General features: G+C 44.8%; 2 protein-coding genes across 5 annotated transcripts in view; one reads left to right on the forward strand and one right to left on the reverse strand.

The window, feature by feature from the left end:
* LOC135918671 (tyrosyl-DNA phosphodiesterase 2-like) overlaps positions 1-15,137 on the reverse strand; it is a 281,692-nt gene that overhangs the window by 108,217 nt on the left and 158,338 nt on the right. For 2 of the 4 annotated variants that reach the window (XR_010569721.1, XR_010569718.1), the window contains one exon: positions 8,693-9,931. The exons of the other annotated variants lie outside the window; for them this stretch is intronic. The gene's annotated coding sequence lies outside the window, so the exon portion shown is untranslated. Of the gene's footprint in view, positions 1-8,692; positions 9,932-15,137 lie in introns of those variants that run through there. 4 annotated transcript variants of the gene reach the window in all.
* Positions 5,945-7,309, forward strand: LOC135918675 (tyrosyl-DNA phosphodiesterase 2-like). Its single transcript, XM_065452326.2, has one exon. It carries the CDS (start codon positions 6,266-6,268, stop codon positions 7,097-7,099), a length of 834 nt encoding a protein of 277 aa, XP_065308398.1. The 5' UTR covers positions 5,945-6,265; the 3' UTR covers positions 7,100-7,309.

Below are 15,137 nucleotides of genomic sequence, written 5' to 3' on the forward strand. Positions count from 1 at the left end.
AAAGCTTCGCGACCGTGTGAATCAACCTCGTTTATTATCGCTAGCGCGAAGCCGTGACACGTTCGATAAGTAGCGATGCTAGCGTGGGTGCGCACGACATTGATGTCGCGCGGAATACAGAAGGCTGGCTCGTATTTTTTTTTTTTTTACAGATGAGGGGGGGGGGGTGCACGATACCGTCACAGAGTTGATAAGCAGGGTTGCTGCATTGTGTCCGTGTGCACGACCCTCGAGCCAGGTGCTCTATACAGAACGCCGCACTGTCTATCATGCGGAGCTAATTAACCCGCACTTGAAGATGCGTCATCTGGTCTTGGTCGTGTTTTTGCAGCCAAATACACTGCGCGTCTCTAGAGAGCCAACCATCAAAGCGCAGCTGCGCATGCGCCCTTGATACCATGGCAGAACGTCCATCATATAATTGGTACCGCGTTTAAAATCAAACGGCTTGTTTAGCTTCCCCCCAAGCAACTAGCATACCTGTAGCAAACATGTCGTAGAAGTTACCAGTGGAGCGTACGAGCATTGACGTTCGCTTGTTATGTGCGCGTTGTACCTACAGACGCTCGGTAATGGAAGAAGGAGGCTGTTTTTACGAGACATTTTGTTCATTAGTGGCAATGGAGTGTCAGGCTGCCGCTTGCTCACTTACTTCCTCGACCGGATTTAGGCCCAGGTTATGGTCTGGCTTCCACGCCGTAGCCCATAGGCTAAATTTGAATCCTAGTAATGACTCAAGAGGTGATTACTGCGGTTTAATGCCATCTATCCTGCCCCATTCTTCTCGGTAAGCAAGGACACATTAGGCTTCCGCAGTCGGATGGCTTCACCAAAATCCGGTAGTTACGAACTCAGACATTACGGTGTTTTACGTGCCGAAACCGCAATACGAATTTGAGCCGTGCCATAGCGGGGAGACTCCGGATTGATTTTGACCACCTGGGGTTCTTTAACGTATTCACGAGTTCGACAGTAGTGCCATGAATTGTGCATCGGTTGCTCGTGTGAGCATAAGCAGCCTCGTGTTCGCCAAAACATTTTCGCATGTTCGACGCGATCCTCGGTTAGTGACTGTGGAGGCTTTTTTATTGTGTATGAATTCACTCGCAGCCTAGCGGACATTGACACCTTTAATACACTTATACGTCACAGCCACATATGAGCGACAAACAAAGCACACGCGCTAAGAACATCGTTATCACGCCAACTCCTAAAATCATCTCTTTCTCTCTGTCGCTCATATATATATATAGCAAACATTGTCACCCAATCCGTTAGCTGATTTTCATTGTGCAGCACCTTCTACTCATGTAGAACAGATGGAACCAGTACCATTGACGGGCGATTATGAAGGGTTTCAGGATGTAAAAATGGATCTCCAGATCTCCTTCCCTCAAATTTCCCCTAAGTCAAACGCTACAAAAATATTTGAAAGAGAACATCTCCAATAAGGGCTTTTTAAAAGAGAGTATTTTGGATCAGGAAGTTTCCGCTGCCATTCCATTTTCAACATTGGCTCTCTAAAGATGCTACAGTGGAATTGCCGTTAGATTGTTTCAGCTACTACAGATTTATCATGAATTTATTCTCAAGTTTCCAAAGACAAAATTGTTTTACAATAAACCTCGCTTTCCAGTGGTGAAATTTTTTTTCTACAAAATCTGCGATTTCTTTTTTGTCGACAGGACACAGGTGTTGGTGTTGCTTGCTTGATTTCATCTAAATTCAGTCACAAGGCCACAATTTCGTATCTGCGTAAGTCTGCTGTATGCCAGATTTCAGCATTAGACATAACACTCCCAGACTGCTCCCATTTTAGCTTAGTTATTTTATATTTCCCAGCAGGAGTACAGTACACTCGTTCTCTAGACAGCGCATTAGCTTCATGCAGAAAGGCCATAGTACTCGCTGGTGACTTTAATTCTCACCATGTGTCTCGGGGGTTTAAAACTGATTTAGGTGGGAAACGGCTGTGGGATTGGACTCTTGATAAAAATCTACCCTGCTTAAATTCAAAAGTTGCTACGTTTGTTCCCAGCCATTCTCAATCGGCCATAGGTCTCACGTTTTGCAGCTCGTCTCTAACTGCATCCTCGTGTAATACTATAGACTGCGCTACAAACAGCGATCACCTTCCCATTATTTTTGAGATTGATTTCCCTGTGATTTTTTTTTAGAAGAAAAAACTGCCACATTTGTAAGCTACTCCGGATTTCAAAAGGACTTGAAGTCTACAATACATTCCCGTACGGATATGCAAGAGAATATTAGGGCTATGAGCCTCTGTGCAGTTTTAGAACATTGCTTGAAGAATGCAGCTTTTAGTTCAACCTCCTACACAGGTAAATCTTTCAGTCCGTGGTGGAATTCATAATGCACAAGTGCTCACCGTAAACAAAAATCTGCCTGGAGGAAACTTTGTAACCATTGCACAAATAATTGTAGGAATTACCAATTTATTGACGTATCTTTCAAGCGTATGATAGCTAAAGCCAAAAATGAGCATGATATCAATAAATTCACTCATCTGTCTTATTCTAAAAACAAAGATCCATCTTTAGATTTTCGCGTTCTCCAAAGATGATTCATATTCCAGCAAATATGAACTCTTTTGTTCTTTCGCCACGTGAATTGTCCGAATCGTTGGAAAATATTGGAAAGGGACTAGAAAACAGATTCACTTCAATAGTTCCTCCGTAACTATAGAAACCATTACCGCTAGAGGAATTTAGGGAAGTCACATTACAAGAGCTTTGGGATGCTCGCTCTCTGCCTTCTTCAGCATGAGATCCAAATGGAGTTACCACAGCCGTGATAAACATTCTGCATCAATTACCACCACAAAAAATGTTGAATATGGTAAATTACTCTCCAAAAAACACCCGGATACCTTGAGAATGGAAAATTGTTAAGGTAATTTTGATACCTATGAAACAGGGAGGTGAATATAACTTAGATAATATTAGACCAATTTCCCTCACATCTAATTTGCTTAAACTAATAGAAAAATTTTGAATGGCCGAATGACAACCTACTCATCTGAAAACTCAATACTTAGCCCCAGTCAAATCAGCTTCATATCTGGGTGATCGATATGATATGCGCACGTAGATTTAGAGAGTCGCGTACAACTAGCTCGTTGTCGAAGAGAATATTCCGCATTAGTGACCCTAGATCTAGATAAAGCTTATGATTGTGTGGAGTATGGCATACTGATAAAGCAATTAGAGAATTACAGGTTTCCGAAGTACATCACAGCACGGGTTCCACAATTCTCAAGCGAAAGAGAATTCTGCTGTTTTCAATGCGGGTGTTCATCGTCTGGGTATGAGAAAAAACGTGGGGTGCCACAAGGGTCAGTGTTATATTCTGTTTTATTTAATATATTTTTAAGCTCCATCCCTTTTCCCGAGGACATCCAGGTGTACGTTTATGGCGATTATGTTGCTTGTTTTTGCATGGAATGATGATGTACATTTACTTGATCAATCGTTGCAACCTTACTTATGCACTTTTGAAACTTCGATAGGGAACATACATATGTCTCTGAACGTCACTAATAGTGCGCTTCTCCTCTGTCTTTTAGATGTTCCCGTTAACACTTCACTCATGCATTGCCAAGAGTTCATTCCCCAGGTGGATTCTCTTAAATACCTAGGAATCGCATATCATGGGACATTTAACTCGAAAAGCCACATTGAAAAAGTCGCGTTTGAGGAAAGTTGTGCCGTGGGATGGTTTCGTAAGATCAGTAACCGACGATATGAGTTGCGAAGACATACATTAAATATGATATATAAAATGTATCTCCAACCCATCGTTGAATTTGTCTGTGTCTTATTTTCCGGCAGCCCAGCTCATAAAATGCAGCCTCTGGTTTTATTAGAAAGGGAAGCTCTGCGATTGTGCCTTGGACTCCCTAACTTTTTTTGCAGACACCGTTCTGTAAATGGAAGCGTGAATACCACGTTCAGAAAGTAGATTTAGGATCCCCACAGTACAAACGTACCTAAAAATTTACGATTGTCCTCAGAGAAAATCAGTGCATGCTTTCATTAATGAACGTAGTTAATTTTTATTAATCATTGGCCGTGACCACGCACACCTCAGATTGTATTTGTACAAGCACAGTTAAAACCATCGAATGTGCAAATTCAACGTATTCCGCCAACAGGTCAATCCAAGATAGGTCTCCAGATAAAATTTGATTATATTTTCCCCTCAGATGCTGAACTAATGCCATACCAATATTTAAATGAGCAGTTACTAAGTTAACCTTTCTCGCCTGGGAACAGCCATTGATGCTTCACTGTCTGAATAGCAGGCTGGCGTAGGCATTTTCCCTCGTTCACCCTGTTGGTCCTCTTCTATACGCCTTCCAGATTACAGACCTATTTCCATGGCAGAATTATTCGCTATTGTTCTAGCGCTGCACAAACTTCCCGCTAATCAATCGTCAGTGGTCGTAGTTACAGATTCTCTATCGATATGTGTGTCGCTTTCCACGGCAGCAAATACACCTGTCTTAAGTGTGTTTCAAAATTTAGTCCCTACTACTTCACAAAAAAGTTAATTTGCTGTGGGTTCCTGGCCACCGGGGTCTATATTTAAATGTAATGGCAGATGTATTAGCCAGAACCTCTTTAAATGGACCTTTGATTCCTGTTTTACCGTATACAGCTTACATCACTGCATCGAGATACAGAAAATTTTGTTTGCAAAATCATGTAAGTAAATTATTGCTGATACAATCTCTAGACTTTCAGCATCTCTTTGTTGCTGGAATAAACAGTGGTGTCCTTTTCGGCGATTGAAAGTTGCATACACCAGACTACGCTGTCGTATCCCGCAATTTTTATTTACGTAGAGCTGGTCTCACGATGTTCCCTCTATGTCTCAACTGTAAGGAAATTGACTCAATAGTACCAGTACTTTTTATCATGTAGGCGATATTCACACCAGAAAATCAACTGTAAAGAAATTGACTCAATAGTACCAGTACTTTTTATCATGTAGGCGATATTCACACCAGAAAATCAACTGTAAGGAAATTGACTCAATAGTACCAGTACTTTTTATCATGTAGGCGATATTCGCACAAGAAAAACATATTAGTCGAAGCTCCACTATGCAAAATTGGATTAGGGTTAAATATACCAGTATTATTATCACTTGGGGCCTCGACACTAGGCTATGACCACAGATACGTTTGTTCCGCAGTATATGATTATCTAACTAAAAAAAACGATTGCCCTACTAATTATTGTATCTTTATTATAGATATCAAATTTTCATTAATTTTGTTCTCTAAGTTCTTTACTAACATTAACTTCTCCTTGATTCTACACACTTTTGACAATCACCTTGAAGTTAGTCTGACTGTTCGCTGGCATATTAGTCTAGTTATTGCACATCTCCTTTCTTGTGTGTTTCTTTTACTTTGCGTTTATCGTCTTCGAATAAGAATTTTCTTTAGCTACCTCCTGCCGCCGGATTCTTGGCTTATCCCTCTTAGTTGGTGCGAGCCATGAGATCATCATCATCATCATCATCATCATCATCACCATCATCATCATCGTCGTCGTCGTCGTCGTCGTCGTCGTCGGAAACTGCGATGCTGAGAACGTTGGTGTGACGTCACTAATTTTAAGGCGTTACGGTGTCATTCATCTTCTTGGTTGCAGTAAAAGTTGGCTCATGTTACTACGCTGGCTCCTTGATAGTTTTAGTTTTTAAACGAGTATATTTCTGACTCTTTTCTGAATATATTTTAATGCAGTTTTCTTCCTTCTTATTTGTTTATATTCACAGTAAATTATTCTGGTCTGAATAATCAATTATGTTGGTGTTTTCTTTACAAAAGTTGAATTCTCATAGATTTCGCTTTAATTTGTTGCGCCTATTTAGTACCAGATTTATTCATGTCGCCTGCATTGAGACCCGTGCTGCGTAGTGGGAACGTGGGCACCTGTAAAAAGAAGCGAGGCCCAATAGCAACAACGGCACTGTCATCCCGCTTAAACTTCGGTGGATACAATTATAAAACGAAGGTACTCCTATCGCTCAAGCACCGAGTTCGCCTGGCTGTTTGACCAATGCGGAAGTGCGTCCTTGACAAAGTCCAACTTCAAGTGATTTGAGTTACAGGTAAAGAAATTCCTTACACATTTTCCTGAGTGCATAGAAAACTGCAAGAGCATCCGAGAACACTGAAGTCTGTTTGTCCGGCGCAGCTTTTTTTTCTGAAGCATACCCTGTAGCCACGATGCTTGGCGAAATTTCGGCCACCAGGGGAAGCGGCACACCGAAGACGGCTGAACGCCCACCCCAGATCCCAGGCTCACTGAAGTTCATCACGTGGTACACAAATGGTTTGGACTTCAGCAACCGTCTGCCACGTACTCGAGCCGTCTGCTCGGCAATCCGAAGCGCCGACCCGGACGTGGTCTTCCTCCAGGAAGTGGTGCTTCAATGGGATCTAGTCCTACGGGAAGCTTTTGAAGACTACACATGCGTGCGAAAATTCAGCGCGAACAACTTTACTTTCACCATGCTGAAGAGAGCCACCACGAAGTTCGAGGGGTACAAGCGGCGCCGGCTGGCGACCAACAACTGGGTGAAATGCGAGGTGGCGACGATCGAGGCATCGTTCGCGGGTCTGCCGATCACGCTTGTCAACGCCAGGCTTGAACCCGACCCCGACAAGTCGAAACTACGTAAGCATCAACTATCCAAGTGCTTTAAGGCGTGTCTAGAGCAGCCTCCCAACAGGACGGTCATCTTCGGCGGAAACCTCGGCCTGCGCGGACACGAGCTCAATGACGTAGGCGGGCGTCCGCGCTCGCTAGTGGACGTGTGGGAACACTGCGGCAGACGGCGGGAGGCCTGCTACACGTGGGACATGACGGTGAACGACAACCACCCGTGGAACACTCGCAAGAAACCCCAGCACCGCACCGACAGGGTCTACGTTAGGGCTGCCAAGCCGGCCACCATGGCGCCTGTGTCCTTCGACCTGATCGGGATGGAAAGGATAAGCCCCGTGGGTTGCTTCCCCAGCGATCACTGGGGTCTGCTGTGCCGTTTCAATTTGCTATAGGCGTTCCGCCATGATAAATCTCACCAGGCAGTCGTGCTTTCTTGGTGACAGTAAGCAAGGAACACTTTAATGGGGATATTAAATTTAATGTCTTTAAGCAGAAGGAACTGATTCCTTCAAGGCAACAACAATGGGATCGCGGTATTAGGTTGCGTATTCGCATCCATTATTGATCGTCAATAAATTGAGAATCAGCGAAGTTTCTGCTGCATTAAAGCGGCTTGTTTGTGTAGAGTTCATTTCTAGCTGGTGGCTTGCCGGTGTCGACGATCTTATAATTCACTGTACAGTGCCAGTCACCATCACCTGGGCTGCGGGCACAACGTTTGTTTTTTATTGGCCACATCGCTCAGCACCACCAGGATAATCTAAACACCATCGCGAAAGACCTGAATATTGTGCCTCGTTTTACTCACGTGGCTTGCTAGTGGGAACTCTCCCATTCATGGTATTATTTTTAACCTGTCTGCTCGCATTTACTGTCGACTCTGGGGGTATTAGAGACGCTGTACGGAAGGGTTCCGGGTAATTTTGCACATCCTGTTGTTCTTAACTGTCACGTAAGCCCAAGTATACGAATCTCTTGTGCTCCGCATCGATCAGCATGAGAATACCACCGATGGAAATCGAACCTGCCACCTCACGCATCAGAAGCAGAAGAGCATTTTCATTGAGCCCCCACGATTGGCTCGTGACCCATGCCCGACGCGAGAATTAGGTACCCTACTTCAGGTGACTATAGGACCCGGTCATTCCGCACAAGAAAGCTGTCGCGCTTCAAGGGGTTCAGGGAGACGGTTATCTCGCCAGTACGGTTGAGGTGGAAATGAAACATTCAAGCACGCATAATACAGCAGTAGACAGCCATTGTAGGACACATGAATTCACCGACAAAACGCGCATCTGCCTTGCAATCGTGCAAGTATTCAATTTCATTCCTGATTCCTACATATCAGCGCCCGCACCAATTTTCGTCATGTAGTTTAACAAAATTTCCGCACTTGTCAGGGTAGCTACATTGTATCCGGTATTCATGTGTCTTGGCGATTTTTTTGGGGTTGAAGGCCTTTCAAGAAGTCCCTGAATAAACTGGTCACAAAGCAGCAGGCCACGTACTAGACGTACCATTTTTAGATCTGCATCGATGTCTGTGTAGGACTTTGTGACTGGACGACTGCCAGATTTGATCAACGTCCTTCCTTTTTTTCTTTTGCAAACCTGTCCCTCGCACAATTTCGTCGTCACCCAAGAGGACTTGTACAATTTATCGGGTAGTGAACACACGCCTTTAGATACTTGTGATACGTTCTCATCAGTTGAATAAAAATAAATTTCGGTATCTTCTCCCAGCTCATCACCTTCAAGTAGCACATTAGCTGGGAAAGTAGAGAATCAACTTGAAAAGTGGCGTGTGCCATGAAACGAAACTTGCAGGGCTAAGATAAAGGTTGCGTCGTAGCTTCTTCACGGAAAATCAATCGGCAGCCTTTCCATGACTTACCTATACTCACCCCTTCCTAGCTTGGCACGAGCATCAGACGGTTCGCGAAAAATTATTCATGGTCGTGTAGCAACGTAGCACTTGGTTAGCGCATAGTAAAGTTGTTAGCAACCACTGAGCGATTTCGTTGGTCTACGTTGTTAAGTGAGAACGAAGTGTCCTCTGAGTAGAAGTAGGCTAAGATAAGTGTGGTCTCAATACAACCGGCTGGCAGAAAACTTGTAGCGCTTGACAACAGGAACTTCCCGCTCTGTCCCTCTTTCGGCATCGACGTGTTCTGGCAATGTTCGTCACAAGCAGCCGTGAACTTACAAGGAACCATATTGTTAAAGGGATGCTCGGATGCTTGGCTCCTAACAGCTTAACGCAGTAGAATGACGATTGTCTCTAATGTCTCGAGAATGTCTCGAGCCTACATTATGCCTTGCGATCCAACGCGCACACGTACCCTACAGATCTTCTCATTGTTTCGGAAGCGCAGCGACAGATAGTGAGGGACGCGCGAGAGAGGAGCCCGTCTGCACACACGCTTCGTACATTGCGCGTCTCGGCAGTCCGCCATCTTGTAAGCTTTGATTGGCGCACAGGGATGCTACGCCCTTTCTGATTGGCTCAAAAGACCACCCTTGGAGAATTTCACAATATGGCGGCGCATGACAGAGCGCTCCAAATGTGCGTACGTTTGCGTTCAGGGAAGCGTTCATTTCCTTTGCGCCTACAAATCATCGCTGCGTACATGTGTAGCCAGAAAAGCTTGTTTTCCCCTGTGTTGTATTTTGTGTCGTCCATACTTAGCAGTGTTTTGGTGTTTGCCCACATCAGCAGATAACGATGCTCACTGTGTTTTCTTCGTCGTAGTTATGTGCTGCGCTACATTCCTACGCAGCACATATGCATATGCATATGCATATGTTTATTGTGAGGTGTTATAAATGTTTTTTGTTAGTTGAAACTGTGCCTTGTGCCCTAATTTAGTGTTAGTTTTTTTTTCCTGTGATGACAATTCCCCTCGGTAAATTGTGCTAGACATCCTGCATTTGTTTAATAAAGACGTTCGACTTTTTATGGACCCTTTGACCGGTTTCAGCGCCATCGTTTAGAAGAGCCAAGACGTCTCACATATTTTTCGTGTTGTGCCCGGGTTTGTAGGCGCACCTTTTCACACCTCTCTGCGCTGGTTGCAAGGAAAGAAAATGGGAAGGAGGCGGACGTGTGTCTGTGTTTTTTAGAGTGCTATAACCAAGTTCTCTAGCAAGATGCGTCACTGCCCTCTTGCTCCCATCGGGCTGGCGGCATCAAGCAGGCGGCGGCGGTACGTCCTTGAAGCAATTCTGCAAAAAAAAAAGACGGAAGCATTCGCCAGTCAGTGCAGCTCAGTTGATGTTCTCAAGTCTGGCAGGGAAGGCCTCAAACGCAGCGCGTATGAAAAAATAAAGAACTCTGTCTCGGTATAGTTCCGTTCACTACCATGGAACGTGGAGGAAGGAAAAGACTAGGAGCATCTTATTGAAGCGTTCCGCACAATTCCTATAGAAATATTACGGAATTTATATGGAATCCAGGATTGTACGGAAACATACGGAATGATATGAAATTTGCATACGGAACGTTTCAACAGGGAGGGAGCATTCCGCAACAAAACTGAAGCATGAAAACTCGGCCCATCACTTGACCATGTCGCGGTGAGTTCCAGTGATATCTCTACCACCGTGCTAGCCGGTCTGAGTGCACGCTCTTCTGAAGCTACAACGTGTGCACAACAGCAACAAGCGGCTGCCGCACTCGCGAGTTGCAACGGAGGCCATAAATGTACACGTGGCAACAAACAACCGAAGTCGGGCGAGCGCACAAACAAAAAAAAATGTGCTCATAGCGGTTGGGGAGAAACCCGGACAACCCCACATCCGTTTGTACCTACCAGAAACCACGCACACTTGGCCGAGTCTGCCAAGCGCAGGATAGCGTGTTGGGCCGACTTTATGAGGGAGAAAAAGCGAAGAAGACGGCTTCAGGGAGAGTTGCCTTGCGAAGGGTGTCTGCGCCGACGTGATGAGTCCGGACAAGGACTCTGAGGAGCCGAACAAATCAAATGGAGACCTCAGCCTTCTTCTCAAGACTGGGAACATGGGTGACGTGCATCATAAGATGCGTGAAAAAACTGCGTAAGAATTTTTAGAATTAGTAGTTCTGTGATATATTATATTTCGTTTAGGATCGCTGCATCTTTCAAAAAACTATAAACAGATGAAGTTCCTACAAGTGGGTAATCTCCTAAAAGTAGACTGGGATGGAAAGAAATGCGTTCATTGTAAAACACAGTAAAATATTTTTCCTTAGGCGTTCGAGTTATGTGCACGAGAATGAAATGTGATTTACAGTGAGTTCATCTTCACATTTCTCACATAAAGGTTTGTCTTGTTTTGTCAGTAGAAAGTTATGTGTTAGGTGTGTGTGCCCGATGCGCAGGTGGCGATTATCTAGCGATGCCTGATATGGGCGTGTGCGTCGGCAGTGGCAAGTTGTGAGCCGACAATACGTGGCTGGCATGGACACATTCGGCGCCGTTGCTCAAACAATCTGATTACAATGTTGGTGACGTGTGCATGTACAGTTTCTGTGCTTTCTCACTCGAAAAAAAATCCAGTGCCTATATATCATTCAATTAAGCAGAAAACTATAGCGCAACAAAGTTCTGGGTAAATTTTCCTCAAACCCATACAGGAGTCTATTCTTACAAAAGTTATCCTTACAAGTTATGTTGTCGTTCTTTTGACGCTTTGTTGCCTTCAATAGGCTTTGTGTTGAAAAGCAATTGAATCGCATTCGTAATTTTTGCACGAGTAATTTAGAAAAAAAAACAATCCCAAGGAACTTAAGAGGAAGCTTTAGCTCGGGTGCTCCTATCTAAATACATGTAAAATGAGAATTCGTTTTTCTCGGCAACCACTGCACCAAATTTGACGAGGTTTGTTGCATTTAAAAGAAAAACGTAAAATCTAGCGACTGCTGGTTTCGAAATTTCGGGTTATGTCGTGAATTTTTTATTAAAAATTGGCAAAAATCGAAAATTTTCAAAAAACGAAACTATCAAGTTTACAACTCTGTAACTCAACAAGAAAAAACGATAATACAATTCTGTGAACTGTATCTAATAGTACATCTAAAGCGGACAGAATTGATATGCTACACATGAATATAACAAAATTTAGTAATAGGGAAATACAACTTTTGCAGCACCCTTAGAACCGACGTAACAGATTCACCTAAGATGTAAAGCAACATATCGAATTTGTCCGCCTTGAATGATCTAATGAGTCCCGTTCACAGAACCACGATATCTGTTTTTGACACAGTGCTATGAATTTTTAAACCTCGTGCTTCCATTTTTTTCAAAGTTCCGAATTTTTGAAAATTCTTTTAACAAAATTTTGGCCATAACTCGAAATTCCGCTTCCAACAGTCACTAGTATTGAACTTTCTTTCTCAAATACAAGAAATTTCATAAAAATCGGTCCAGTGATTATCTCAGAAAATTGTTTTTGCGTTTTACAGGTATTTGAATAGGCCGCGTCGGAGTTGGGCCCGAGCTAAAGCTTCCTCTTAAGCACTTCTTATAAGTTGTGAATGCAAAAGCAATCATGTTAATTGGAACTTGCCTTAGCGGTGCTTCGAGTTTCGCGCTGCGTGTAACGTATCAAAGTGCTATGTGCTGTCCGAATCAGCAAGCAGCAGCAGCCTCCGGTGCCAACGTCACATGCCACCTACGCCCTACGCGAACGGAGAGCGGGGAAGCAGTACCCGCCGCCAAGGCCGGCAGGCGCGTCCATCAGCTAAGCCTAGTGGTGTGAGCGAGAGAGAGATGCGGACAGCACGCCGCTTGCCGAGAGAGAGGGAGAGCAAGGGTGACGTGGCGTCGCGGCGATGCCCTCTCTCCTGTCGAAACACCTGGCGCGCTATGGCAACAGAAGGTGTGCCCTTTCGTCCGATCCGCTCCGCCGAGTCACACTCTTGACAAGGCGTCGCAGCCAATGGTATCTTGGGTTTCACGAGGATAAAGTCTATCGCTGCGTTTATCACGAAACCGACCACAAGTGCGTTCCTGTCGCGTCACGTTTCCCTCCCTGTCTGCGCTATAGCTTGCTTTCTTGGCGATGCAATTTCTACTCGATTTGTTCTCAACCAGACGTATGAATTTATCAAGAACCGTTTCTTCTGATCAGGCTTTTGCACAACGGCCACCCAATGCGCGTTGCATGTGTGTCTTGATCCGACAGCGTAAACGTCCTGTATCAGCTCCAGTACGCCCACTTAAAACTTTCCATTGCCCGTCGCACTTGTCTAATTTCTCGGCGTCTCAAGGGTAGTTGTTCGAAAACAAGCGCCCGTAAAGAACGGCTTTCTTTGCGCCCGAAGAGCACTGAAGCGAGTAGGAAATGGTAATGAAATGCAGGTCTCAACGAAGCGAAAAGCGTGACCTAGTGCAGAGTAGGTTAAACGAATGGCACGGGCGTTCTTAGCGCCAAATTGTAAAAATATCAACAAAGCACTATACTCCTGTAAAGGGTGCACCGCCGTTGATGTGCCCGTGCTGAGGCAAAGCCGCCGTACGCAATACCTTCGGGACATTGAGGGACTTCCTTTGGACTAAACACAGCTAGCCCGAGGAAATGCTGTCTGGAAGGCGGCTTCACCGCTGTCCATTTCGCCCCACCCAGGGGGCTCACTCCCTCTCACGCACACGACAGGCGCCGGTCCTATCGTTTGTGTTCTTCTTCTTGAGTCCTGGTCTTCTGCGCCTTGCCTTTACTACTTCAAGCATGAACCAACTAGCCCAAGGAACAGTTTCACTTCACTCCATCTGGTCGTCTGGCTGGCAATTCGCGCCTCCTCTCACCTTGCACTCGAGACGTTAGCGGGAAGGTGGGTGTGGGTTCAAACTGTCGGACAGTTAGCGAAACGTTGCGTAGGGACCTCTGGCTCTACCGGCCAACTCCCTTTCTCTTGCTGGCCTTACCCCATGTCCTTGATCCCTGCTGGGTGCGTGCAACATTTCGTTGTACCTCTGTGGCAGGCTACGCTGTAGACACGCGGCTGAACTCGCGCGTACCGATCGCACGCTGTGGTGAGTGCCCCCCCCACCCCCACCCAATGGCTATCGAGCGAAATAAAGGGTCATTACACTGTGATGGTATCACTGCCGCTAGGAGTCGTCCAGTAGCGGTGCCATTTCCATGTTGTGCACCCTTGGCTCGATGAAGCTTCGGCTCACGCGTGTCATGTGTATGGGTTACAACAGTTTGATTGCACCGACGTCGTCTACAATGAAACGCTTTCCTTGTGTTAGGCGTTTTCTTTGAGCTTCGCTCTCTGGATCTGTGTGATGGTGGAGCGGTGGCTTCGGGCACAGTGAAATACACGCGACGGAGATTATGGGCCCCAGTGGGCTCGAATTATTGGACCTCTGTTGTTGACCCCTGCGCGTATAGTTCGAGACCAAGATAATGAAATTTCAGAAATATTGATATCTGACATCATACCAGTCAGTATTCGAATACGCGGCTGACAAAGTAGTTTATCGAGGAGAGCTGCATACCATCAGCCCGCGTGCAGAGGAAGCACAACTATCGCGAAATACTATGACCAGCAATATGTCAGGGACGTTGAGCTAGACCAGTGCGCCGGCTGCTGATTCATCAAAAATAAACACACACACATACAGCGTATTCAAGCGCATGCATTAGCACTAAGAGGTTCACATAAATTTTTAGGACCATTCCGTACACCGTGGCTCTCTTGTTGTTCTTTGGGTCACTCTACGGCAAATTAACCAGCGTGTTTTCGAACATTACAGATACAGCTAAACAATTCCACATGTTTTCTTGAGTTAGAGATTAATTCTACATGTTTATTTTTCTTCCGCAAAATTTTCTAGCATTTTGCCCCCACTTTTCCTCTTTGCCCAGCTGAGCTAGAAGATATCAATCAGCCTTTCTTTTCAAAGGCACATTTTATAATCCAGTAATTCAAGTGGTGTGCTTGGTGAGACAGTGAAGTGGTGTGATGGCCAAAATAGCCAATTTCTAAAGTATTTAAATACTTCGGGTGCTTTTAGCACGGGTAACAGCGAGTAAAATTAAAATTCGGCGCACACAAATTAAACAGAATGGCCACTCAGTTTACATAGCATGGCCAAATAAACATTTGAATATTAAGAGTTCTAGCCGATCACCCGAAATAAAAGCTCTGAATTTCTCAATTGCTTGCAAAGGGCTACGTTCCAAGCTAAAGAAAACGTAGCTCTGGTGTCCTGACTAAATATATATGTGATACATGAATGGGTAGGTTAACATCTCTGCTATACATGTGAGAAATAAAAAAATCCAGTTTTTTAAACTCGAAAATTTATTTTTGTATTTCTTGTGTCAGCATCGGCTTCGCTTCGACGTGCGCCTAAGCATCGCGTACATTTTCATGCATGCGATGCCGTCTCCACTTCTATGAGAAACACGTGACCTAAAATAATACTTTTCCGGAAAC

The sequence above is a fragment of the Dermacentor albipictus genome, chromosome 6, assembly GCF_038994185.2.
Source record: "Dermacentor albipictus isolate Rhodes 1998 colony chromosome 6, USDA_Dalb.pri_finalv2, whole genome shotgun sequence".
Taxonomy (NCBI): domain Eukaryota; kingdom Metazoa; phylum Arthropoda; class Arachnida; order Ixodida; family Ixodidae; genus Dermacentor; species Dermacentor albipictus.